Raw genomic sequence first — 26369 nt, 5'->3', positions numbered from 1 at the left:
CTTTACCTGGAGATCATTTCAGAAACATTAAGATGGAGGAGAAAAGTTGCCTAGGACTTCTCAGAGTTCATTTCTCAAATCATCAAAACTCATCCTGCCTGTGGATAACTTAAAGAGACACAAACAATGCCCTCTGAATGAAATGCCACGGCAGTTGACCAGAATAGAAAACGATTGGATAGAATTCTTAACCCAGTTAAAAAAAAAAAAAAAATCGATACCTCCCATAGTCCCTTTTGCTTGAGCAGATAAGCCAGCTAAGTAATCTGACAGTTACAAAATACCGAAAAATAAATTCATGCAATAGCTAGTACATAGAGGGATTTCCAAGGGGGGAGAGGGAACAATAAAACAGAAACAAAATGAAACAAAAAGGTGGAGAATTTGAGAACACAAGCTTACCAACACACACAATGCATTCTATAGCTCACCGTGTTTAGAGGAGCTTCTACGACTAAGGTGTAAATGCATTGTTTCATCCATCTACTAAGGTCAAGGTCGGGCTTGATGATTTTAAAATGACAGTATATACTTCTATAGAATATATACTAAGGTACTATTTTTCTTCCATTTGTTAAGGGACAGAAGAAACTAGAAATCATTGATTTAATTAGCAGCATCAGGAAAATGCTTTGACATATACTGTCCTTTTAACTGTAAGGAAAACTGATACTGAGCATGTGCAATGGAAAGAAAGCTGGCAAATGTCAGTGTGAATAATGGGTGAAAAAAAGGAATGAGGGGGTGTGGCATCTCAATCAAGATTAAAATGAAACTGATAAAGCAGCATATGGACTGGATAACAAATCAAAAGCATGTTTATCCACTGAAGGAACTGGTTAATGGAGACTGCCAGCACGTTGCCATGGAAACACTGACTTGAGCTGCACCATCTCATACCTTATCCAATACATTCCTGGTTGTTGGTAGTAGTCCAAAGACCCTGATCTCTTGATGGTAAACCCGTGGTCCAGCTGAGCAGAGAGAAACGGGGGCAACTCAGTGGATCGACATTGTGCTAAAGGATTAAGACTCCAGACCAAGCTCTTCTTCACTGACTATATATGTATATAGAAATAACGACGCTTCTTGTGCAGGGTGACTAGCTAATACCCTAAATCTATACATTGAAAATAAAAAGGCAAGAAAAGACACTAATCCCTCATGAGTACCTCGGAGGCCAATTTGTTAGAAAAGATCTAATTTGTCAAACAAGTTTTTGAATGCACATTTAATAATATCCTCTCAATTTCAAAAGACATAAACACCTCTTCATATTCTAGAGCAGTGTTAAATGCTTTACCATAAAGTGTTGAAATCAGCTTTAGCCACCTAAGAGAAAGCAGATTGGAACATCCCCCCACCCCCGCCAAAAAAATCTTACCCCATCAAGCTTAAATTTGAGGCCTTCATAAAAAAAAATAAAAGATGAAAGGAATCGAGTTTTGAATCACAGCACTTTGGATTTCTCTCAGAGTTCATCTTCAAAAGCAAAGCTACTCTTAAAGAAATTACATTTCTAAACTAGATATAGTATAAAACAGTAAATTTTCTCTAAGAAATTATAGAAAATAAAATGAAAGTTTTCACTATTAAAAATGCACATGTACAGGTAAGTGCTTATGACAAAAAGTACAATAAATAGAAGACAGGATAAGTTCTCAAAGTTGTTCCTCCTGGAATAAGATGTTAGCTTTTGGCTTCCTAGGAAGAAAAGATTCAATCCCCCAAATCTGAGAAACAGTAACCATGCCTTACGCCCGACTACCCGTTCTGCCCACGAGAGGAAGCAAACTGACCACTTTTCTTTCTGGAGAGGCTCATGAGTGCTTTCAAGTGCGGTACTGCCATGATGCTGAGGACAGTTTCTACCACAAAATTCACAAAGGCATTTCAGAAACATGCCAGGGCAGCCGTCATTTAAGCTAGAAACTGCTCAGAAGATTTGGTATCCTGATGACAAACTAGGCTATCCCAGTATTCACAGAACAGCACTGTGAGATTTTGATCCTTAAAAAAAATGTACAAAAAAAAAAAATGTACAGTTTGTTTTATTTAGGAAAAAAAAAAAATCGAAGTACACTTGCTGTTAGGAAGATGAAGGCCTGCATTTCTGTTTCAGCTCAGGGACAGCTACTCAGTAACTGGCTCTCTATTGCCACCTACAGGCAAGGCGGCCCATGACACCGCATTCGGAAATGGCTCCAGTGCAGGGGTCCCCGCCTTCAGAAGGAAGCTGCCCACTATCACAATTATTAGTACACTGATTAGTATGGATTTGTTCAATTAGACTGAAATTCTCTATTTGCATGAGCAAAATGCAAAATAAGAACTTGAAAGCATTAGGAAAATTACCGGTTAAAATAATAAACAGCATTAAATGAGGAAAAATAAATTGGAACTGACATCTGAGTCATCCGTTCTTCATCAAGCTGAGCAAATCTAATAACGCCTCCCTCCCCTCCCTCGGCTCTCAAGAAGTCCACCGTTAAAATGTCATCTCTAATTCCATTTTATGTCTATAAATTGCATTTTAATAACCTTTTGTTTCCCTTTCTCTGGTCTGTTCTGGGTTTCTTTGGTTTGGTTGTGTTTTAATCCCCCAACTACTGGGAAAGGTAGTGAGGCAGCGGGGAACAATGGAGACTGGGTGTTGCAGCTATGAGGAGAGCGGTGGGCTCCACCTAGTCATGCCATCGGACCTAAATGCCAGGCACCTCTCCTCCTCTGAGAAGGGCCCTGAGATCTCCAGGAGCCTCCAGTGGGTAATTACTCTCCCAGCCAACTCGAGGACCTTAACATAAAGTTATCATTTGTCCTCTCTTTGGTCTTAATCATGTAGGGGGTGGGAGGTAGAGAATAAAAAAATGACAACACGAACAGAAAACATTAAGGTTCAGAACCATGAATGCATGTTAAACTACCCTCACGTCATAAATTGTACCTGTGGCCAGAGTCTGTTTGTTATGACAGTATGCTCTTTTTTCCTTTGTCACTCTGAGAAAGAAAAAGTGTCATGAATCCCTGTATGAGCAGATAGTGAGGTTTCTAACTAAGGGAAGACTATTACCAGTTAAAGACCAATAATTTAATTGCTGATTTTATGAAGAAAAAAAAAAAAGCCAATTGATACTCCATTCTAGACAGTATATATATTTTTGAATTTTAAAGGGTGCATATAATTTCCAAAAAACCAGTCTTATAATCGTGGCAGTTTAAAATAAAATACATCATTTGATAGCCTCTGAGAAAAGCATACATGCCCATGAGAAAAAAATTCTGTCTGAAGGAAATCTATGCTGAAATCAGTTTCTTTTTCCCCTATACCTATCAAATAGAAGTCATTACAGTGTAATTATTACAGAAATTTCTATCATGTGGGTGAATCAATAATTATATTTATTATTAAATTGTCAAATGATCTTTATAGAACACATCATTTATGAAAGCTATTCCTTCTACCTCTCACTTATATTCTGCCTCACAGCAGAATGTCATTCCTTTGCAATTAAACTTTAGTTTGAGTTGGGATATTTTTAATGCCAGGGCTCCTTCATTGGGCGGTGGTCCCCTGAGTCTAATTCTTTGCACTTTAAGAATGGGAACATGGGTATGGAGTATACATTAACTTATCCAGTGCCATTTTGAAAGCTAAGCACAAAGGCAGTCAAACTGGCTGGTTTCTAACTCCCATCCTGTACCTGGTGACCTACCCCAGGTTTTTATGGAGGATGTGGACATTTATATGAGGGAGAAGCATTCTGGAGAAGATGCATAAATGCATCTATTATGGCCTGTGAGCTCCTCCTGAAATCCTCTCTGAAATTTACAGCCATATTCTCTTTCATTTGAAATATTAATCATAGTGGTCAACATGTGAATTGTGCTTTAGAATTTGACAAGGCACTTTTTCAGTGATTTCTCTAAAAAGTCAATTATTTTGAGCCTGAGTTTAGTGGATGATTTTTTTCACAACTTTGTAGTGGATAAAGAGGTTAAATCAGCTTGCAACTAATGCACAACTTAGCATCACACAGCCCATTCTACAATTTATAAGTTTATTACCAGTTGGTACCGTCTCCATGGAAACATGTTAGTGATGAACTGAGAAACTGATACTAAATTACATTCAAAATGGTCCAGTCATGATGTTAGAAAGAAATCAGTGGACTTTTAATCTTCAAATACTAACTGAAGGTTTTGGGGGAGATCTACTTAGATGAAGTTTTAATGAACTCATATGGAATAGGTTTCAAAATTTATCCCTGTTTGATTAAAGTAGGATTTCCCCTCCCATCTGTGTTGTCTGTCCACTGGAGAATTGCCCTAAAGTTCCTGCTCTCAGTCATTATAAGATTCCCAGAAGATTCCCAGAATACTGTGTACAAAGCATTCTTGAGCAACCAAGGCAAACTTAACCAAAGACTAATTAAAAATAAACAGCCAGGAAAAACAAAAACAAACCCCAAAATGACAGGTGGGAAAAGTACCCTCTCTAGCGATTGTAAGCCCTCAGCAGGAGCAGAAAAGCAGTTCTTTTCATGGACAAGCGTGCTGGCAGTCCATTCCAAAAGGAAACTGTGGAAGCAAACATCTTGGAATAGACTTATGTCTTGAATGAATGATGAAAGCAGAGGATAGAATGTCTGGTTTCCCTGAGAAGCACCGAGATTGTTACCTTCAAATATTACTGACTGAATGTTAGCTGATAACAAAGAACACTGATGAAGACAGGAAGGACACTGTGCTCCTACACTGAATTTCCTTAGAAAGAACCAGAGAGCTAGGGCCAGAACAACAGCTTGTATATTAAATCCCCAGCAGCGCAGAGGAGAACCAGGAAAGAGTATGCATTCTACTTAGCGCTGTCAGTATGCTTGTGAGCCAGTGACTCATAGTCATGTAACTCCCTGCTGAAAGGGTCCAATCAAAAATCATGATATGCAAACAGTCCAGGGAAGTGTACGCACGTACTCGTGCCACCTGCAAATTCTGGAAGCTCCTCTCAAATATTCAGTAACCCAGATCTGAGACTGGTTGTATCTAACAGGTCATTCATTTATCTTTGTCTCTTTTCTGGAGTTCTGAAACAACCAAAGACAGAAAAGAGAGAGAAAGAAAAACACTGGTAGAAGTAGTTAAATATTCAGTATTGCTGACAAGAATGATGTGTACTTAGTAGCATAAATACTTTTAAAAATTTGACATAGTGCGTAAGTTGTTTGTTTGGAAAAGAAAAACAGCTCAAGTGATTTCACAATGAATACGCTGTTAAAATGTACACACTCAGGGGGAAAAAAAAAGGAAATTATTAAAAACTCGAGTAATCTAGGACTTGAATATATTTACTCTGGAATATGACACCAGGAAGTATGAGGTTTCATTATTTCTCTGCCCAATTTAATCTCTGCCTAGAGCTGCTATCAAATTGCGTGTACTGTATGTCTGCAGGTATGGAACAGAGGGAAAGAAAAAAAAAAAAAAGCCTTGTGCAGCCGCATCAACAAAATGGTAAATATTAACAGACTCTCCACTTTGAAAACAGACATTTCTAAGGAGCAAGAAATAGTGATTTCTTTCGGTGTTCGCAGCAACTCAGTTTCACTGAAAATCTCAGGGGGTAAGCCTCCTGCCATGTTTTTGGCTTTCGTTTAAGTCTCTTACAAAGATCTATAGTGTTCCAGCCTCTCTCTGCCATGCCTCAGCTCCCCTTCCCTCCCAGGTCCTGGCAAAAGGACACCAGGAACTCTTTTTTTCTCAGAGCCCAGAAGTTTGCATTGGCACAGAGTCCAGTGTGGGGGCGGTTTTCTGCTTTAAAAAATAAATCATGAAATTAATATACACTGCAAGGCACCCTGGAGGTGTTGGATAATGATGCAACTCCCACAGAAATGATCAGCAAAAACACATCAGATATATAAGCCCCAGACCTCCCCCGGTGCTTTCCATGGTCGAGCTGTCTAAAGAAATGACCCATTCCGCTGTCTCTGGGTGGAATCTCCTGAGTAATGCCTGTCTCTGAGGTGGATTGCTTTGAAAAACTTATAGGTGGATATTTCAGATGCTTACTGCTATGACAGAAACTCCAGCTGCTGTGCTATTCGGTTTGGGGCCTGTGTTGAAATGCTTCTTTATCTTTCCCGCTACTGACAGCTGATGTTCATTTTCTGGGAGGCCGTCATCCTGGAGGAAAGGAAAAAAAAAAAAAAAAGGGAGAAGAAAAAAAATGAGATAAATGGGAAATGAGGCCAAGATATTCCAGTAACAGGCAGTGATCTTAAAATTCATAACATTTCAGGAAGAAACCAACCAGTGTCCCCTCATTAAACACTGTTGTTGGAAGTACTGCTCCAAGGGCTCCTTCATGTCCTCATTTTCTCTGAAATTAATTTGCTGTGTCATTTCACCCTCTTACTTTGTCCCTAAATAAAATTTTTCTGTTTTTGGTTATTAGTAAAATTGATTCCAGTCATCACTCTAGAGACATATGTCAAAGAGCAAGTTAATCTGGGCAACCAAAAAAAAAATCTAAAAAACATTTTTTTTCCCCCTAACACAAGAGTTTTATCCTCTTAGCCCATAATTCTGTCCCACAGCCAAGGGAAACTGATGGACCTGGGCTCAGGCAGGAACCCCTAAATAAACTCAGTCTGGTTCCACAGCCACTCGATCAGCCACTCTATAATCCCAGGCAGCTTTCCAGGGGGAAGGTTTCTCCTTAAGTTTTCTAATTGTGTGCATTTATGTGTCTTATTTTTGGCTGTGAGGGTCTTCCCTGTTGCTCAGGCTTTTCCCTCGCTGCGGAGATTGGGGCCTACTCTCTAGCTGTGGCGCGCAGGCTTCTCACTGTGACGGGTTCTCCTGTTGCAGAGCAACGGGCTCTAGGGTGCTTGGGCTTCGGTGTTCCACGGCACACGGGGTCTTCCCAGATCAGGGATTGAACTTGTGTCTCCTGCACTGGCAGGCGGATTCTTTACCACTGAGCCACCAGGGAAGCCCCCTTCCTTAAGTTTTTAATCCTTCTTGCTGCCCTCAATTCATCTGTTGTCATGACATACTCCACACTGGAGCTCACTTGAACTAAGGCTTCTGCTCTCTGCCGGAGCCATTTACAATGAAGATTGGACTGATTTCTCTCCTTTGCTAACTACTGTTGGAATAATAAGAACCAGGGTCAAAATTATGTGCCACCGTTTACTAGTGCATGCCGAAGAGACTGCACGATCCTTGAAGACAGAAAGTGTGTTTTGTGCACTATAGAATCCCCAGGTCTTAGCATGTACTTTGGCTCATAGTAGATGCTTAGTAAATATTTGTGGGATAAATGAATGAATATACAATTGTTGCTATCTATTTAAACCAAAACTCCTGGCAAGACTTCAGCATCATTCATCATTTTCCTTCCCTACTTCCTCTCCATAATTTTGCATGGAATTTCTTGGCTCTACCCAGGAAAATAAGTTTGCTGCTTTCCAAGCACAGCAAGCTTGCTCCCTGGTCCCTCCACATGGGATTTACTCCTTTTTTCAGCATTCAGCTATTTGTTTATTAAGCTAATAGTAACTGCATGCCTGCAATGGGCTGGGCACTACAGTAAGTGATGGAGAAATAATAGTGACCAAAAACAGGCACGGGCTTTGCTCTTATGGACCCTGTGGTCCTGCTCTTTCTTCAAAATTTGGGTCCTAATCACCTGTTCCAAAATGTTTCCCATCTGTTAAGCACCATTCATTACAATAGTTCTTCCATAAACTCCTAATGCTTTTTCATTATATATATTTGCACTATTTGGATTCTCTTTGGTGTTGCGTGACCTTGTTTGTGTGTCTGTGAGTGTGTGTATATACACACACAGATAAGTTTATGTATAACTGAATCTTTGCCCTCTTGTACCACATCTTTCATGTTTTCTGTAATCTTCAGTGCAAGTCTTGGCTCAGCACCCTGCACACAGTGGATGCTCAATTTATGCTCTTCTTCTGCTGCTTTATTAATGGCTAGGAGAAGGAACACTTATCCTGCTTATTAAGTCACATCTGAAACCAAATCTAGACAAAGGGGGCTTTCCAATGATGCAGAGTGAATTCAAAAAATTTTTTAAATTCTGTATTGTGGAAAGAGATATGAAGTGAAGGTCGACTGGAGTAAAGGTGGGATGATACCTGAATGGCAACAGTGTCATGAGCAGTACCTACTCTGTGCAGGGCTGTGCTGGGGGTGGTCAGGTGGGGAAAAGATAGCATTGCCATCTGCCAGACCCTCCCGGGCTAACTGGGAGACAGAGGTCACACACCGTGTCAGACAGTAAAACAGGCCAGTAAGGTAAGAAAAGAGCTATTAGCAGGCAGTGTAGCAATGTGGCTCAGCGAGAAACACCAAAGGAGTTTCGGGGAGAGAGGATGAGTTTTCAGTGAGCACCGACTTCACAAGGAATCCAGGACCCCACTAGGTCCCTGCTGGTAGGAGTGTCCTGACAGGTGTGTGTGCGGCGGGGCGATGTTGGTGCAGAGATGGGCCTGAGTGGGAAGCCACAAGGCATGTTTGCCAAACAATTAGTCAACCATCCTCCCTCTAGTTAAGAGTTTCCGTGGAAGAGAGACAGCGAGAAAGTTGGAAGAGCAGGGGAGGACTGGTCAAGGGTGAGGCCCAGAAGATCTGGAGTTGGAAGCCTTGGTCTCAGTGGGAGTAAAGCAGTGTTCTTTAAGAGGGGCCCATGCGTGAAGGACCACCCTCCCTTTATTCACTTCCCAACTCAACAAGTGAAAGAGAAGCTGGAAAAAAAAAAAAAAGAAAGAGAAGCTGGAGGACAATCCCAGAGAACTAGGATTAGAGGGTCTAGACTTTTAAACACAAGAGCAAACTCAGTGATGCATGGAAAACAGTTTTTCTTTTTTGGTTAATGGAACAATAGCCTTGGAATCTAAGTTAGAATCTGAGAAGGATTTAAACATTTGACGAGATGAAATGATGTGTCTACTGAAAGTCTTACAAGTGTCTTATCTCTGGTGTAATCTGAGGTTCTGCCTGAAGGGAAAGAGGAAGCAAGATAGAGTGGTGCCTCACTAGGTGTCACTTCCCAAATTATATGGGTGCTGCTGCTGCTGCTAAGTCAGTTTAGTCATGTCCAGCTCTGTGCGACCCCATAGACGGCAGCCCACCAGGCTCCCCTGTCCCTGGGATTCTCCAGGCAAGAACACCGGAGTGGGTTGCCATTTCCTTCTCCAATGCATGAAAGTGAAAGGTGAAAGTGAAGTCGCTCAGTCGTGTCCAACCCTTAGTGACCCCATGAATTGCAGCCTACCAGGCTCCTCCGTCCATGGGAGTTTCAAGGCAAGAGTACTGGAGTGGATTGCCATTGCCTTTTTAAGATTTTTTTAAATGTGGATCATCTTTAAAATCTTTATTGAATTTGGTTACAGTATTGCATCTGTTTTACGTTTTGGGTTTTCGGCCCAAGACATGTGAGATCTTATCTCCCCAACCAGGGATTGAACCCACAACCCCTGCATTGGAAGGTGAAGTCTTAACCACTGGACCACCAGGGAAGTCCCTCCAGTCATCTCTTAACAGAGCTCCAGGCTATGTAAAGCAACGCCATTTGTATGAGCTTCAGATGATAAAATGAGCTTCTCTGGTAGCTCAGCTGGTAAGGAATCCTCCTGCAATGCAGGAGACCCTGATTTGAAGCCTAGGTTGGGAAGATCCCCTGGAGAAGAGATAGGCTATCCACTCCAGTATTCTTGGGCTTCCCTGGTGGCTCAGACAATAAAGAATCCGCCTGCAATGTGGGAGACCTGGGTTTGATCCCTGAGTTGGGAAGATCCCCTGGAGGAGGGCATGGCAACCCACTCCAGTATTCTTGCCAGGAGAATCCCCATGGACAGAGGAGCCTGGTGGGCTATAGTCCATGGGGGTGCAAAGAGTTGGACACAACTGAGGGACTAAGCACAGCACTAGATTATAAAACAGTAAGGAGAGAAAGGGGCAAGGAGGGGAGCAGAGTTAAAAGAGAAAGGCAGGAAGATGACAAGAGATAACCATTGCCTGGCCCCGTGCTAACTCTTTACATCTGGGATCTGCTTGGTCCCCAGACTACCTTCTACACTGCGCACTGTTAACCCCATTTTGAAGATGAGCAAACTGAGGCTCTGAAAGGTTAAAATTTTGCTCAAGGTCACAGGGCTAGAAACTGGCGGACTCAAGCCTGACCCAGGTTGGAACTCTGTCGTCTTCCCATCACACTGCATTGCATTGTCAAGGGCATTCAAGGGCATCGAGGGTGTTAGCTCCAGACAGAGGTCCAGAGTTGTTAAATGGAAGGCTCAGTGAGTCAGCTTTTCCATGATGAAAGCAGTCTGAAGGTAAGGAGGATTGCATCAGGGGCTGAAGACACCAGAGGACGTGTGGACAGGGCTCAGTGGAGGTTGAGAACAATTTGGATGGAGGTCAGTAAACAGGATGCTGAGCACTTCCGGGGGCCCAGAGGAATGTAGTTAGAAACTGAAACTCCTATGTCTAGGGACACTGGGCATCCACTCAGCTGAGATGTGGGGAGGTGATCCCTTGAGCTCTCGAAACATCTGTGGAACAGGCAGTGCTGGAAGGCCTAGCTGATCCTGGGTGACAGGAAGGTGCCCCGGGTCACAGTGTGGGCCTGTGACAGGTTCCTGCAAACGTGAAGGAAACAGCTAGCAGGGACTCAAGGGGCAGCCTCTACTCAACTTCCCGAGGGAGAATCAGCCTTACCGCAGTCTCATCTCCTCACCTCCCCACCACTGCCATCTTGGCCAGAAACTTCTCTTTACCTGGCTGCTTCTTTTTTTTTTAACCTGCCCGTTTTCCAGCTCAGAGCTGACTCTCTCACCATGCACACAGCGGGCTTCGTGATCATTTCCCAGCTCTGTCCTGGTCCTAATCCCCTGTCAGACTCCTGGCAACTCTTTCAGATGTTGGGGCCTGGGGGTTCAGGCCTCCAGCTTTAAATTCTGCTGAAGGTTTCAGCTTCCCTTGGGTTACGAGTTCATGCTGAAGCAATGAAGGTAGTGAAACAACCTTACAAGCTGTCAGGGATGCTTCTGACTTCATAAATCTTAAAACATTTCAGGGTTGTTTTTTTTTTCCCCAATGAAATAAGGTGACTCTGCTAGAGAAGGTAACACACACACAACTAAAAAGTCTGCAGTCTCTGTATCAATTTTGAAGGCTTTGAGCATAATTGGATTAAAAGACAAGCAACTGGCTTTGCAGAGCCCTAAATCTGTACCTGAGGCATCCAGATTGATGATGGAGATTTAGCTAACTTACTATCTTGCATCAGTAGAATAAATAGGGCCATTAAAAACATACATTTTTTAAATATATATATCTTCATCGCCATTATCCTGAATAGATGATGTGCCAAAAATGTGCTATGAATTTTCCCAAACGTGACAAGCCTGGCAGTATGCTCCGAATAGTTACAGTATTATTACCATACGTTCTGGTATGTAGTCTCCAGGAGTAGTTTCTGAAGTTTGACACGGGCTGGTTGTGGTTTGGGGTTAGTGGTTTTTGATTTAGAAATTCCCGTCCACTACTTGGCAGAGCATTGCAACTGACAAGAACAAAATTAGTTTGCAAAATGGAAAATGAACTCTCCCAGCTGTCTGCAGGAGACCTAGCCTCCTGCTCTCCATTCCTCGAGCGGATGTTGGGGAGGAGCTGCCTGAAGGGGTGTGGGGCTCAGTCGTGAAGTCATTCAGTGAAGTAAATTCCTCTCTCTCCGAGGGAAACCATTCCAGGGGTCGTGCTTTAGAAACCTTCCTTCCTTCATGGGGTTTTGTTTTTGAATCATGGATCTGGTTCTTGGTCTACTCACTGCCAGACTCTATTATTAATAATACCTGTAAATTTATGAGAAGCGTGGCAATCTGGAGTGGTTCACTACCAGAATATCCTGACTCGGTTTTAAACAATCCCAAGTCCATTAGCGCACTCTCCAAATACTGGGTCCATTTCACAGCCCTCAACTCTTAACCATTCCCAGCTGCACGACATCTCTGGATTCTGACGCCCTTGTCTCAGCCCTCTGTATCCACAGTTCACACTGCTCTTGGGGAGAAAATGTGATTTAAATTAATATCTATCTTGGAGGAAGGAGAGGGTAAGCTGCCCAAACGGAAAGTGGAATTCCATGTCCTCATTTACAACTTACAAATACAGACAGGTGGTTTTATTTATTATTACAGTATCATTGGGGATTCTCTTAATTTCTAGCAACAATTAGATGAATGCCTATTTATCTTTGTATGGGTAGTGCTGAATTTTATGAGCACAGAAGAAAAAACGTATTATCTAGGTTCTTGTTTTTTTCTCCTTCCTCTTTTTTTTTTTTTTTCTTTTTGAATATCTTGGCAAGGTAGTTATCTTTTCAAAAGAATAGGTAGGTGAAAAAAAAGAGGTAAGGATTTAAAGGCCAGGAGGGGGATAGGAAGTCTTGCATCGACTAGGTAACTATCCTTGACTTATTTAAACCTGCTCTTTGCTCTAGACGAGAGGTTCTCTATCTTGGATTCACATTATAATTTGTTGTTGTTGTTTAGTTGCTAAGTTGTGTCCAACTCTTTTGCAACCCTATGGACTATAGCCGGCCAGGCTTCTCTGTCCTTAGAATTTCCTAGGCAAGAACACTGGAGTGTGTTGCCATTTCCTTCTCCAAGGGATCTTCCCCACGCAGGGATGGAACCTGCATCTCCTGCACTGTAGGCGGATTCTTTACCACTGAACCACCAGGGAAGCCCCACATTATAGTCACCTAGCAGCCTTTAAAATTCCTGATGTCCAGGCCAGTGAGGATCAGTATCGGAATCTCTAGAGGCAAAACCCAGGCATCAGACCGCATCCTATCGACCTACTAAGCTTTGTGCTAAAGATTTCTTTGAGCCTCAGTATCATCATCAGGAAAAGAGTTGAAAGTAGAACACAGATTTGTGGATTTGTAGCACTGAGATGGACCTTCACCTATGGCATGAGGAGAATAACAGGAGGTAAGATATCAAAACTTTGAAAATAAAAATCCAATAATAGGGGACCTCCCTGGCGGTCCAGGGATTCACCCTCTTTCCCATGCAGGGGGTGTGGGTTTGATCCCTGGTTAGAGAGCTAAGATCTCACATGCCTCTTGGCCATAAAACTGAACATAAAATACAGGGGAAATACTCTAACAAATTCAATAAAGATTTTTTTAAAATCCAGTAACAACAATCTATTTGAAATATAATGCTGATATATTTAATCCTAATTACAAACAAGAAAGCACTGTGGAACTGTCATTTAAGCTTAGTGAACCTGCATTTTTCTATCAACAAACTGTCATTTGGAGACAAAGTGACTCAACCTTATTCCTAATCCCTGGAATGGTCCAGATATAATTTTGTCTATTCCACTCTCATATGTGCCTAAATCATATGGTTCCCCACTAGATGAGAAATAAGGTAGATAATCTTAGCCAGGGCAGTAAGTGTTGGTATTTTGCAGCTACGTTAAGAGAAGGCTCCGACAGTGGAGAACACCACAAGCTGATAATCACATGACCTATGTGGAGTTCAGAGCCCACAAACAGGCTCATTGTTTGGATGAAGGGTTTGGTCCTTAATCCAGTTTCTCATATGCCTGTGTTGATCACAGTTTGCATTTCATCAGTACGTAGTCACAGATGATGGAGTCACTGCCTGCTTCAGACTCAAATTCTCCACACATTTACCAAGTACCTACAGAGTACAAGCACCTAAGACTGTCTGCTCAGGCCCTTCATATATGGTGAAAGAAAGTGAAAGTCGCTCAGTCGTGTCCGACTCTTTGCAATCCCATGGACTAGACAGTCCATGGAATTCACCAGGCCAGAAAGCTGGAGTGGGTAGCCGTTCCCTTCTCCAGGGGATCTTCCCAACCCAGGGATTAGGTCTCCCACATTGCAGGCTGATTCTTTGCTAGCCGAGCTATGGGGACGGTGGTGTAAAATGAGCATCCCCAGGTTACCCACGGTCAGCCAGCGCTCCTTCCAGGGGTCTGCAGCCCTCTCCCAGACACCTGGCTGCACACTGCTGCTGCCTTCATCCCTCTGGCTCCTGGGAACCATCCACTGAGAGGCCTCGTTCACAACTCTTTTGACAGCAGAGCAGAGGTCCAGACACCAAGGAGCATCCAGAGTGCGTAAGGAATAATGGGAGCCTAGAGGAAGCACCTTGAGTAACGTTCAAACAAGTGACTCTCGTTGACTAGATTTTTTTTCAGTTCTCTTGCCCTCATGCTCTACTCTCTGTTTCATAAGAGACTACCTTTTCAGTTCCAAGTGTGCCAGGTGAAAAGGGCATCATAAAGCAATAGAGAAAATTAGGACAAATGGGAATGTGGGAAGAGCTTTCTGACGACTTCCTTAGGGCTTCCTTCCTTACAATTATTATTACATTCTCCACCCCTCCCTGCCTCCCGCTTAGGTGGCGTCTGCTGTGGTGATCAGATACAATTTGATGGTCAAATGCAAAATGTCTTGCTAACTGGGCTTCCTTTTACATTCCTAATTTATTTATTTTGATCGGTGTTGTTCATTTATTGTACTCAGAGACCCCAACAAATACTAAATGCTGGCTGTGAACACTTGGATACATATTTTTTTCATTTGTTATTTTGAGACAAAGACAATAATCAGTTTTTTGACTAGTTACTACATAATTTCAAAACTTAAGCAGTCACTTTACACATTTGTTTTTTTGCTAAAATTGCTATTTTCTGTTAGAATTTAAAATCTGTTAGAATTATATTAAAAGGTATTTAAATTTTTTAAATCTCCTAGATAATGCCTTAAATGTTATCCTTCCTTTTATTTAAAAAATTTTATTTATTTGTATGTTTATTTTTCATTATTCTTCACTGCTGCCTGGGCTTTCTCTACTTGCGGCAAGCAGGGGCCACTCTCTAGCTGTGGAGTGCGGGCTTCTCATCACAGCGGCTTCTCCTGTGCAGCACGGGCTCCAGGGCGAGCGGGCTTCAGGAGTTGCAGCTCCCGGGCTCTAGAGCACAAGCTCAGCAGTTGTGGTGCCCGGGCTTAGTTGCTCCAAGGCATGTGGAATCCTCCTGGATGAGGGATGGAACCTGTGTCCCCTGTACCGGCAGGCAGATTCTTTATCACTGAGCCACCCAGGAAGTCTTAATTTTGTTTCTCTACCCAACTGAGTTGGAATATATTGATGTAGGGTCATTTGCTTTGCAATCAGGGTGAGGGATTATTTTGTTTCCAGTAGCATCCCGGGTACCTCACGTGTGCCTCCCATTCACAAAGACAAATTTGCTCCCATTCACAAAATTCTCTTAGAGCAAACATCCATATCCTGCCTCAGCTGGCGCTGCCTGACGTCTCTTCCCAGCCTCCTCCAAGAAGAAGGTCTGACTCCTTGTCCTCCGGGAAGCCTTCCATCCAACCTCCCCACAGAGCCCGGCGGGGGTGGCCCTTCTCCCACTGCCAAGCTTTATCAGATTGAGCTCCTGGAGAGCCAGCCTGGCAGGCGGTGGTCCTCTGATGAAAATGTATTTCAGATCTAAAATGGATGTTTGTAACCTATGAACCTCTTTCCTCCACGGCTCTCTGTGAGCCTTCCAAGGCGGTGTTTCAAATTCAGATTTTCCACTGTATTCTGTGTGGTCACACTCTGAATGTTTCCAGTGCTAACATGCAGGGTGACAGTTTGAGGACCATGGGCTTTTAATTAGCACATAGATCAGTCCCAAACAACTGCTGCCACCAGGAGAGCCTGCAGCTGGCCTGTGCCTCTTCCACCCTGGACGGCTAAGGGAGAGGCACCATGACCCACTTCGGAAAGACTGCGACCTTGCGTGACCAACTGTTAACACACGCGCTCCTCTGCCGCATTCACAGTGCTTTCTTGTATGACAGAGAGAGGGCAGACGCAGGGTGGTGCAGGACTTGGAGTGAGGATGCCTGGTTGCGAATCGTGCTTCAGTCACAAGCCCAGCTACTTGGAAAAGTCATCCCTCGTAGCCTCTGTCTTTTCATTTGTAAAATGGGCATAATAAAACCTACCCTGCCTATCTTGCAGGCTCCTTATTAGATTTGCATGAGGTGCTTCCTAACCTTTCCAGCTTCATGGAAAAGGAGAACTTTTGCTTAGCACCATGGGGGTAAATGCCAAGGTTGTAAAGCTGGAGATGACGGCTCCTGGACTCTGCCAGACTGTCCCCACCAAGGGCTGCGAGGATGCATCTTTACACATCTGTACACCAGTTGGGAAGCTCTGCTGTGTCCAAACAGTTAACAAATCTTAGCCATATACCCACACAAGCTCACATTCCCATATATTCTCCAGTCATATAGATATAAAGCCTCCCAGGACTTTCTTGGTGGTCCAGTGGTTAAGAATCCACCTGCCGATGCTGGGGACACGGGTTTGTTTCCTGGTCCAGGAAGATGCCACATGCTGCAGGGCAACTAAGCCTGTGCACCACAACAAGAGAAACCACTGCAATGAGAAGCCTGTGTACCACCCACCAGAGAGTATAGCCTCCACTTGTCGCAATTAGAGAAAGCCCATGTGCAGCAAGGAAAGCGCAGCACAGACCAAAAAAAAAAAAAAAGAAAAAGAAAAAGAATAAGTAAATACAATTGAAAAAAAAAACAAAACCCTCCTTGTGGAGTGGGAGAAACCAGGTTCAGATGTGTAAAGTGCTGAACCTAGGCCCATGGCCATCAAGTGGCAGAAAATGAACAAGACCCCAAGCTCCTGTCCACCTCAGGTAGAATCTGTCTCAACACTGTGCCTTCAATCATAACCTCACCCTCAGTCATTAGTTATCTTGGGAAAACACACCCAACCGATCACCAGAGTGGTAATTCAGAGAAATGGAACATTTTGTTGCCTTCATTTTATAGCCAGATCCTTCAAGGCAGCTGGCAAAATTCGTATCAATGAACTGATGATGTTACACCTGCCTGTGTCTGCATCTATATCCAAATCTATGTCTGTCTTCTGTTCTGACCGCAAGAATCATTAGACCCAAGAATGGACTTCCACACGTGTCAATAAGGGCTGTAACAGCCCCTGGGTTAGATGGTGCTAGTGGTGAAGAATCTGCCTGCCAATTCAGGAGACGTTAAGAGGTGCAGGTTCAATCCCTGGGTCGGGAAGATCCATTGGAATAGGTAATGGTACCCGACTCCAGTATTCTTGCTTGGAAAATTCCATGGGCAGAGGAGCCTGGTGGGCTCCAGTCCATGGGGTCACAAAGAGTCGGACACAGCTGATTGAGCACGCACACAGGGTTGTAAATTAATCTATGTGAGATCCTTAAAATGGTCCTGGGCAGACACTATAAGCTAAACACTCTGTTAGTATTTATTATTATGATGATTCAAAACAAACCATATCAATCAGTTAGAAAGAGAGAGAGGATCAAAAAATAATGACTCTACTCTGGAGACTTCTTTCACAGCTAAAGAAATATCATCAGATTCTTGTACTCAAATAGCAGCAGCAGCAGCATCTGGGAGCTTTTAGAAATCGAGAGCGTCACATCTCCGACATTACCATCTGCATTTTAATAAGACCCCCAGGTGACTTGTGAGCACAAGCTCGTTTGAGAAGTGCTGCACTGGAGAACCCCAGGGCTGGTGCAGAGACCCTTGGGTCACTGGCATTTTTGGTTAGAAACGATGCAAAAGCAGCACTGACTCAGGAAATCTGCTCTGTCTTATTGATGGACTCAGTCCTAATCGGGACCACGGAATGTAGGTTGCAGGGTGGGGGGTGGCGACCATGTGCAAGCCCACCCCCCACCCCCACGGAAGGCAGGCCCATCTGAATCAAATGAAATGCTTTGTGCACGGGCCCGTGAGAACACATGTCAGCACAGATACATCAGAGGCCCTCATGGAGCAAGGCTGAGATCCTAGAACTGCGCTGGCATGTTTGAGGGGGAGGGACAGACGCAAACACAACACTTGAAACAGGAGGCAACATCGTTAGGAAAGTTGTGATTTGACAAAGGGAGGTTTAGGAGTAAATACAGGGCAGGGAGGGAGTCACTTACGTTAACCCAGGGATGTTCGAGGACCTGCACGGCAGAAAATCGCTGATCGACATCCACCAGCAGCATCATAGTGATGAGCTCCTGTGAACAGAAACATTTGATGCTGTTTGTGTCTAACACTGAAAGTAAAAAATGGCGTGTTTTCAAATGCAGAGGTTCTCTTTTATCTTTGAAAAGCATTTGTATAAGCTCAACCTTAAATATATCAACTCAACTTACCTGTAGCCGCCTTTTAAAGGAAAGGTGAATATTTGGAATTTAAAATATACACCTTGTAGTTGAGGGAAAAATATAAAATGAAATATTTAAAATCAATTTCATAAAAATGTTTTTAGTAGAAGGAAATAAAGTACACAAGTGAAGGAATTAATATTCCTTTCTTTGCCTAGCATTTTGCACTTTAAAGACAGAGTCCTAAATTACTTTAATATAGAAATCATATTTAAAAAACCCCTTAACTAAATTTTCACTTTGCCAGCTCAAAGAAAAAACGGGTTTTTTTCCTCCTAACTGCAAGAGCATATTTGGGTTTGAAAGAAAGAAATGAGTAAAGACATACGGAATTGCCAACAGCTAGCTGGTAAAATAGAAACTGTTCTTTAGCAGCCAAAGAATTCAGAGGAAATATGTTAAAAATGATTCACAAATTTCCAGAACGATCAATAAAAGTAAAATAGAACCATTAAGAAACCAACTATTGAATGGTTCTGAAATTAATGCATTTCTGCCACGAGCTCAAATTTATTTGCACCAGAAGAGCACAGCTTGGGGTTTAATGATGAAGTCTGTCAGACAGTTGTCTCCTCTGGATTAGAAGTTCCCATGCAACAAAATGGCTAGATAACGTATTATCGGGTCCCTCACCTGCACAGACTCTGAGTACTGCTGCTCTGCGGGAATCATTTATTCCCAATGATGTACAGATTCGACCTGTACTCTCTGACTTGGGCCAGGACTTAACTAAAGTGACTACTGTGTGTGTGATGCTCTTGGCAGGGTGCCGAGGGGGTGCAGGAGATGCCCTCTGCCCTCCAGTTACGGACTGACAGCACTGGGAGTTGCGCACGTTCCTACAGAGCCTGCTCACAGGCGAAAGCTTCTCCACCCCCACCTCTGCAGCCGCTATCATCCCGTCTCCTTTCACCTCTGTGGCTCTTCTTGGACACTTTTCTCAACTCCACACATTTTCCTATGCCCAGAGGTAGATTCCTGGATAGTTGAAGAAAATGAGCGATTTGGGCCCGCTGTGCACCATTTTCTATGGAAGTGGCCAGGCCTAAGGAGTCGGATTTAAAATTGAACTTACACTCAGGATACAGCCAAAGAAGAAAACAGGTACACTGAATAATCAAAAGATAATTAGTTGCCAACATCAGTTTTAGAAAAACTTAAGTCAATGCTTGGAGACATATACTTGAAGAATGAACTAAAAAGTTTTCTTTTTTTAATCTCAGAGTCTACTAATGTCTCTGTGTAAGATTTACATAGTTTTCTTAGAGGTTTTAATGACAAAAACAATATGCTTTGTTCCTCGTTGCCTCTAAATCCTGGCTGTCTTCCAAGGTCCAAGTTACACCACAGCTTCCCCATGGTGTCTTTCTTGGTCATTTTAACTCATGTTGAGCACCTTCACTTTGACTGCCTAACAGATCATTTAATTTCCTCATTCTTTTATCCATTCATTCAGTATACGTTGAGTAACAGTTATGTCACTATTTAGGCACAGAGGTATAGTGATGAATACAACAGACAAAAATCCTTGTCTTGATGGAATTTACATCCTAGTGAGGAGAGTTAGAAAATGAACTCCATAAATAGGATATATCTACCTATCTATATCTAGGTTGGAGAAGGCAATGGCACACGACTCCAGTACTCTTGCCTGGAAAATCCCATGGGCAGACGAGCCTGGTAGGCTGCAGTCCATGGGGTTGCTAGGAGTCAGACACAACTGAACAACTTCACTTTCACTTTTCACATTCATGCATTGGAGAAGAAACTGGCAACCCACTCCAGTGTTCTTGCCTGGAGAATCCCAGGGACAGGGGAGCCTGGTGTGCTGCCGTCCATGGGGTCACACAGAGTTGGACACAACTGAAGCGACTTAGCAGCAGCAGCATATCTAAGTAGTGAAAGTGAAAGTCGCTCAGTCCTGTCTGACTCTTTGCTACCCCATGGACTATAGAGTCCATGGAATTCTCCAAGCCAGAATATTGGAATGGGTAGCCTTTCCCTTCTCCAGGGGATCTTCCCAACTCAGGGATTGAACCCAGGTCTCCCGCATTGCAGGTGGATTCTTTACCAGCTGAGCCACAAGGGAAGCCCAAGAATACTGGAGCGGGTAGACATCTAGGTAGGCAGACAGATACAGACAGGTAGTTAGACGGTAGACCAGATGGAGGTAACAGTGGAGGTGTTACAGAGGAATACGAAGCAAAGGACAATAATGTCAGCCAGGCAGGGGTTCAGAACTGCAATTGGAAATAAGATGTTCTGGGAAAGCGTCACTGAGAAGATGACATCAAGCCAAGACCTGAAAGAAGTGAAACAATAACCTGTATGGAAATCTGAGGTGGGCTCCAGCCTGGTGTGGGCAGAGCACAGCTGGGTACTGCAGCAGTACCACCGGAGTGGCCACAGCGAGTGATGGGCCAGGGAAGCAGGGCACCTGACGAGGTGCACGACCTGAAGACTGTGAGCGCTTGCGAAGGCCAGTAATTATGACTAACATGCATACAGAGAGCATATTCACCATACCATTTGTTTCTTGGCACAGGATGATTCAGAATCAATAACTCCACAGAGACACAGACTATAAGGAAGAGGAAGGCACTGGAAGCCGAAACCTACCTTTGCAGAATCGGAAACGTTATCCCAGTATGGAGAAGGGAAGTCCACTTGCCCCATCAAAATCTGATCAAAAAGCACCTCCTGGTCGTCACCGCTTCTGTTTAGATGAAAGACAATAACAAGGAATAAACACAGGAAAATGTCAACTCACGGTATCCTTATGCATCGGAGGCCTTCCTTCCCCCGTAAATGTGTAAAACGTTGTGTTTTTAAGCAATTCAAAATGTCAGTATGGAACTGTTTTGGCAAATTAAGAAAGAATGAGTTCTTAAATTATATGAGAAAGATTTATGGAAGGCATGTAAACTAGCGTGCACAACATGGAAAAAATAACAAGTCCTTATTAAGCAAAAGGTAGTAAAGTTAAGTTCTTTAACACAGCGTTCCGTTCTTTTCCTGCTACAGGCTCCTTTATGCACAGAGGCTGAATGGATCATTCAGAGAATGGACAAACGCCTTGTGGGTGCTGAATGAAGGATCACTGCCCATACCCACGGAACGGAGGGAAACCACACAGCAGGATGTAAGTAATGACGCCAGCCGCCCAGATGTCCACCTTGAGGCCATATCTGAAAAGGTAAGTGACGCCACCGTTAGCAAAGTCGGGCCAGGACAAATTACGGAGCATGGCAAAATGGATAGTTCTGCTATCATAAACCAAACAGCAAACCAAGCAAAAATTTAAAAAAAGCCACAACTAACACTAAACTACAACCCACTGGCTAAACAAAATTCAAGAAAAGAATAATAATTAAAAAAGAGACAATTTAAGGCACATGATTAAAAATCAAAGTAACGCTAGGGTCATGTCTAAATATCAGTAAGTGAACGGTTTCAGTAACAATGCCTATTATAGTCATATCAAGTTTGTGTTTTTGATTATTTTTTATGAAGAGTATAATTGCTTTACAATGTTGTGTTAGTTTCTGCTATACAATTAAGTGAGTTGGTTGTATGCATGCATATATTCCCTCCCTCTTGGACCTCTCTCCCACCTTGCCTCCATCCCACATCTAGGTCATCGCAGAGCACTGAGCTGAGCTCCCTTGCTATACGGCCGTTTCCCACTATTTACCTGTTTTACACATGGTAGTGTATATATTCGGAGAAGGCAATGGCACCCCACTCCAGTACTCTTGCCTGGAAAATCCCATGGACAGAGGAGCCTGGTAGGCTGCAGTCCATGGGGTTGCTAAGAGTCGGACACGACTGAGCGACTTCACTTTCACTTTTCACTTTCATGCATTGGAGAAGGCAATGGCACCCCACTCCAGTACTCTTGCCTGGAAAATCCCATGGACAGAGGAGCCTGGTAGGCTGCAGTCCATGGGGTTGCTAAGAGTCGGACACGACTGAGCGACTTCACTTTCACTTTTCACTTTCATGCATTGGAGAAGGAAATGGCACCCCACTCCAGTGTTCTTGCCTGGAGAATCCCAGGGATGGGGGGAGCCTGGTGGGCTGCCGTCTATGGGGTCGCAGAGTCGGACACGACTGAAGCGCCTTAGCAGCAGCAGCAGCAGCACTGTATATATTAATATGTCAATTCTAATCTCCCATTTCGTCCCACCCTCCCCTTATCCCCTTGGGTCTGTAAGTCCATTCTCTATGTCTAGTTATATAAGATTTAAGACAGAGACAGACCCGTGAGACAATTTAGCTCCCAAATTTTAGAAATAATAATTACACATAAGACATTCTCTAATCTATAAAGCACTGGCATACATTATCTGATTTTGTTTTCCCAGTAACTCTGTAACTTGTACAGGACAAGTATGATTGCCTGCTTTATAAGAAAGAAAACCTAAGTTCAGAGGGGTAAATAACTTGGCTCAAGATCACACAATTAGTGGCACAGCTGAGTTCCAACCAACGTCTTCAGGACCCAACCAGATTCTTCTGCCCCACACCTCTCCTCCCCAGTGGGCCATCAGAGCACCCACCGGGCATCGCCTGAGGTGGTGCCTCGGAGGAGGTCAGGCGCGGCCACAGACGTGGCTCCCAATCAAATCTGGTGAATAAGAAAGTCCTCATTACCCTGCGTTGGGGATTTCTCTTCTCATCTGTTCTGTATTTCTGCCTTTCCGGTCTATACATCTACAGTACAAGTAGAAAAACGGCCTCCAGCCGTCACAGGGGAAGATAATATATATGTACAGTGCTAGGTGTGGGCTGGTGCCACTCATGAGAAGAAGTGGCAGGGCTGTCTCTTCTTGCTCTCCCACCCTTCCCCATACTTCTGTTTAAGGACCAGCGTTCAGAACACTGCCAGTAATCCTCGGCAAGAAATGGGGCTTACTGAAAGAGCCGTTTGCCCACCTAGACCTGGAGTTCAAATGCTGACTCAGCTACTGTCATGAGCTTATATCAGTCATCAGAGACTGAGTTTTTTATATGCAAAATGGGGATTATATCATCTACTGGAAGAGTAAGAACTAAATACAGGAGTTTAGCACCTGGCATATGGTACTAGGTCGCTAGTAAGCATTAGGCCATCCTACTATCTCCCCTGATTCTAGAGATTTTCTTTAATCTGTGTTGGCTGCACTCAGAAACAAGCCAACTCCCAGCAGCCTTCTGATGCCTGAGGGTGTTTGTGCTGCACAGATAGTCCATGAGCTGCTAAATGGACCAAAGTAGGACTGGAACTGGAGAATAAGGAGAGCTTAGGAGAAGTAACCAAAGGGACTGTACTCACCCCACACAGCAATGTCTGTTTCTTTTATCTCCCAAAGCTAGTTAATTACCATTCTATGTTTCTCTGTTAATTTGAATATTTTTTACTAAGGGGTTAATAATGGCTGTTCTACCTTTAATAAAGGCCAAAAGGAAGGCTTAAGCAAGACTGCAGTAATTGGCAACTTGATTGGGAAAACAGAAAAAATGGCTTTTACTTCTCAAGTTAAAAAAAAAAAAAAAGTGAAAAATAGCTGATAGCTAGTTCTGTCTGGATGGAACACAGCACTATGTCATCTATTCTCAAAGCAGACTATGTTGCAAGCACATCACTGCAATAAATACATGAAAAGCATTTACCCAGTCTCTGCAATGATTTCGGGAGCCACGTATGTCGGGGTACCACACACGGTGTACAGGGGGCCATCTACAATGGTGGCCAGTCCAAAGTCACCCAGCTTCAGCGACTTGCTGCCATCTTGGTGTTCATACACCTAAAATAAAAAGTAAAAGTGAAAATGCCTTAAAAAATAAGGACATTGTGGTGTAAGTCTAGTATATGTTGACCTAAAACAAACAGACTGCCAGGTATTTCTCTAGCAAACATGGATTTATTCAGGATCAGCAGAGAATTACAATTTGAAGTCTGTACCCACCTGCAGCCATGAAATTAAAAGACGCTTACTCCTTGGAAGAAAAGTTATGACCAACCTAGATAGCATATTCAAAAGCAGAGACATTACTTTGCCAACAAAGGTCCATCTAGTCGAGGCTATGGTTTTTCCTGTGGTCATGTATGGATGTGAGAGTTGGACTGTGAAGAAAGCTGAGTGCCAAAGAATTGATGCTTTTGAACTGTGGTGTTGGAGAAGACTCTTGAGAGTCCCTTGGACTGCAAGGAGATCCAACCAGTCCATCCTGAAGGAGATCAGCCCTGGAATTTATTTGGAAGGAATGATGCTAAAGCTGAAACTCCAGTACTTTGGCCACCTCATGCAAAGAGTTGACTCATTGGAAAAGACTCTGATGCTGGGAGGGATTGGGGGTAGGAGGAGAAGGGGACGACAGAGGATGAGATGGCTGGATGGCATCACTGACTCAATGGACGTGAGTCTGAGTGAACTCCGGGAGTTTGTGATGGACAGGGAGGCCTGGCGTGCTGCGATTCATGGGGTCGCAAAGAGTCGGACATGACTGAGCGACTGAACTGAACTGAACTGAACCCACGACAAGTTACCTCCAAGTCCCCACATGGCAAGGGAAGGAAATACATTTACAGAGAGGAACAGGAAGTGGGAGGACTATGGAAACAAACAGTCCATGGCTTTTCATTGGCTGAGTCCTTGCCAGGAAAGAAGAGGAGTCTCTCTTCTTCCTGTTGGGCTCAATTATGGTCATAGGACATGAGAGCTCCCCCTTCTGGTCCGCTGACTATTAATAATTGCGATTTCGGTTGATTTATTTCTTAACATTTATTTTTCATAAAATAAAAACTCAGGCAACTATGCAGGGGTATACATACAAGAACATCTTTATAATACTGCAGAATTAAGAACATGGCAAACACCCAGGAAATGAAAGTTCATTAAATTACGGCATGTTCATACAATGGGAGGCTACAGGACTGTTAGAATGGTGATGTGAGTTTACATTTATTGAAATAAGTTAGATTTGGGAAGTGAGGACAGACTTCTGACTGGTTGCATAAAATGTCTATTGAAGAAAAAAATATGTACTAAGAAAAATGTCTGGAAGGACATTATATTGGTGTGTCTGTCTCTGAGTGGTAAGATTATAGGAGATTTTCTTTTCTTTTGATTATCTATATTTGATGTTTGCTGCAATTCAAATTGATTTGCATAACACAATGAAATATAGAAATATAGATTTTTTGCTAAAAAACAAAAAAATATAGATTTTGTGTTTAGTGCAAAATATTCAGTTTATGAAAATGTCTTCATTTTAATGTATCAGAAGCTTTAAAGATGCAGTTCTTTAGTAAATGGAACAAAAAAACTACACATCTATTAAAACACTTTATTTTCAGTGCCCCATATTTCCAACAAGATCTATTTATATTTTTTATTAATAATTGAAAGGGGCATTAACATTTCATTTCACCTGTGGCAATTTGGAAAGATTTATCAGGTGCAGAGTCAGCATTCTGTCCAGTTTTCCTTATTAAGGCAGTAATAAGTCTTTCACTGTATTATATTCTTTCTCTAATCTTTCACCCAACCAATCAAGAAAAGGATGCATGTGACCACAGGCAAGTATTTAACTGCTTTAATTCTAGCCCACAATCAAACAAAATGGATCTGTTCTAAACAGTATACCAAACAACATCTGTTATTTTAAAGAAAGTATCAAAGGGCATTCAGAATTCTAATTCAGAGCCCTCCACTGGAGTCAATAAGATACAGAAAAGAGAGTGACAGTAAAAGGCTAGTATTCCCAGCGAAGGCAGTCTCCAGGAGATGCCTCAAGGAAATGGTGAAGTTCTCCACGTACATCAAAATAATTCTTCCAGCCCACTGAGGCCTGCATGTGCCCCTGTTATTGCTCTATGATCATCTGTACTTGCTACAGCGGTATGAACCTCGCGCACAGCAAGGCACATCTCCACACTTCAGGAGCATGGCTACCGTTCACACACCGCATCTGCCCTCCTTTGGAAAAAATAGATTCACTTCTCATTTCACTGCAGCATCAAGTGCAGATGTTTGGCCAGCTAAGCTGCAGTATCAGCAATGATCATTTGGATC

General features: G+C 43.1%; 1 protein-coding gene across 1 annotated transcript in view; it reads right to left on the bottom strand.

Annotated features, from left to right (window-relative positions):
* The window catches only part of DCLK1 (doublecortin like kinase 1), a 352660-nt gene that overhangs the window by 16684 nt on the left and 309607 nt on the right, over positions 1 to 26369 (bottom strand). Inside the window, exons 12-16 of the mRNA XM_055542366.1 lie at positions 23965 to 24098; positions 21420 to 21497; positions 20929 to 21025; positions 18079 to 18159; positions 6070 to 6183 (exon numbers count right to left, since the gene is read on the bottom strand). Coding sequence (XP_055398341.1) covers positions 6070 to 6183; positions 18079 to 18159; positions 20929 to 21025; positions 21420 to 21497; positions 23965 to 24098 — 504 coding nt within the window. The remainder of the gene's footprint in view (positions 1 to 6069; positions 6184 to 18078; positions 18160 to 20928; positions 21026 to 21419; positions 21498 to 23964; positions 24099 to 26369) is intronic.

This window comes from Bubalus kerabau, chromosome 12, assembly GCF_029407905.1.
Source record: "Bubalus kerabau isolate K-KA32 ecotype Philippines breed swamp buffalo chromosome 12, PCC_UOA_SB_1v2, whole genome shotgun sequence".
NCBI lineage: Eukaryota > Metazoa > Chordata > Mammalia > Artiodactyla > Bovidae > Bubalus > Bubalus kerabau.
This window is presented reverse-complemented; position numbering and strand designations above follow the sequence as displayed.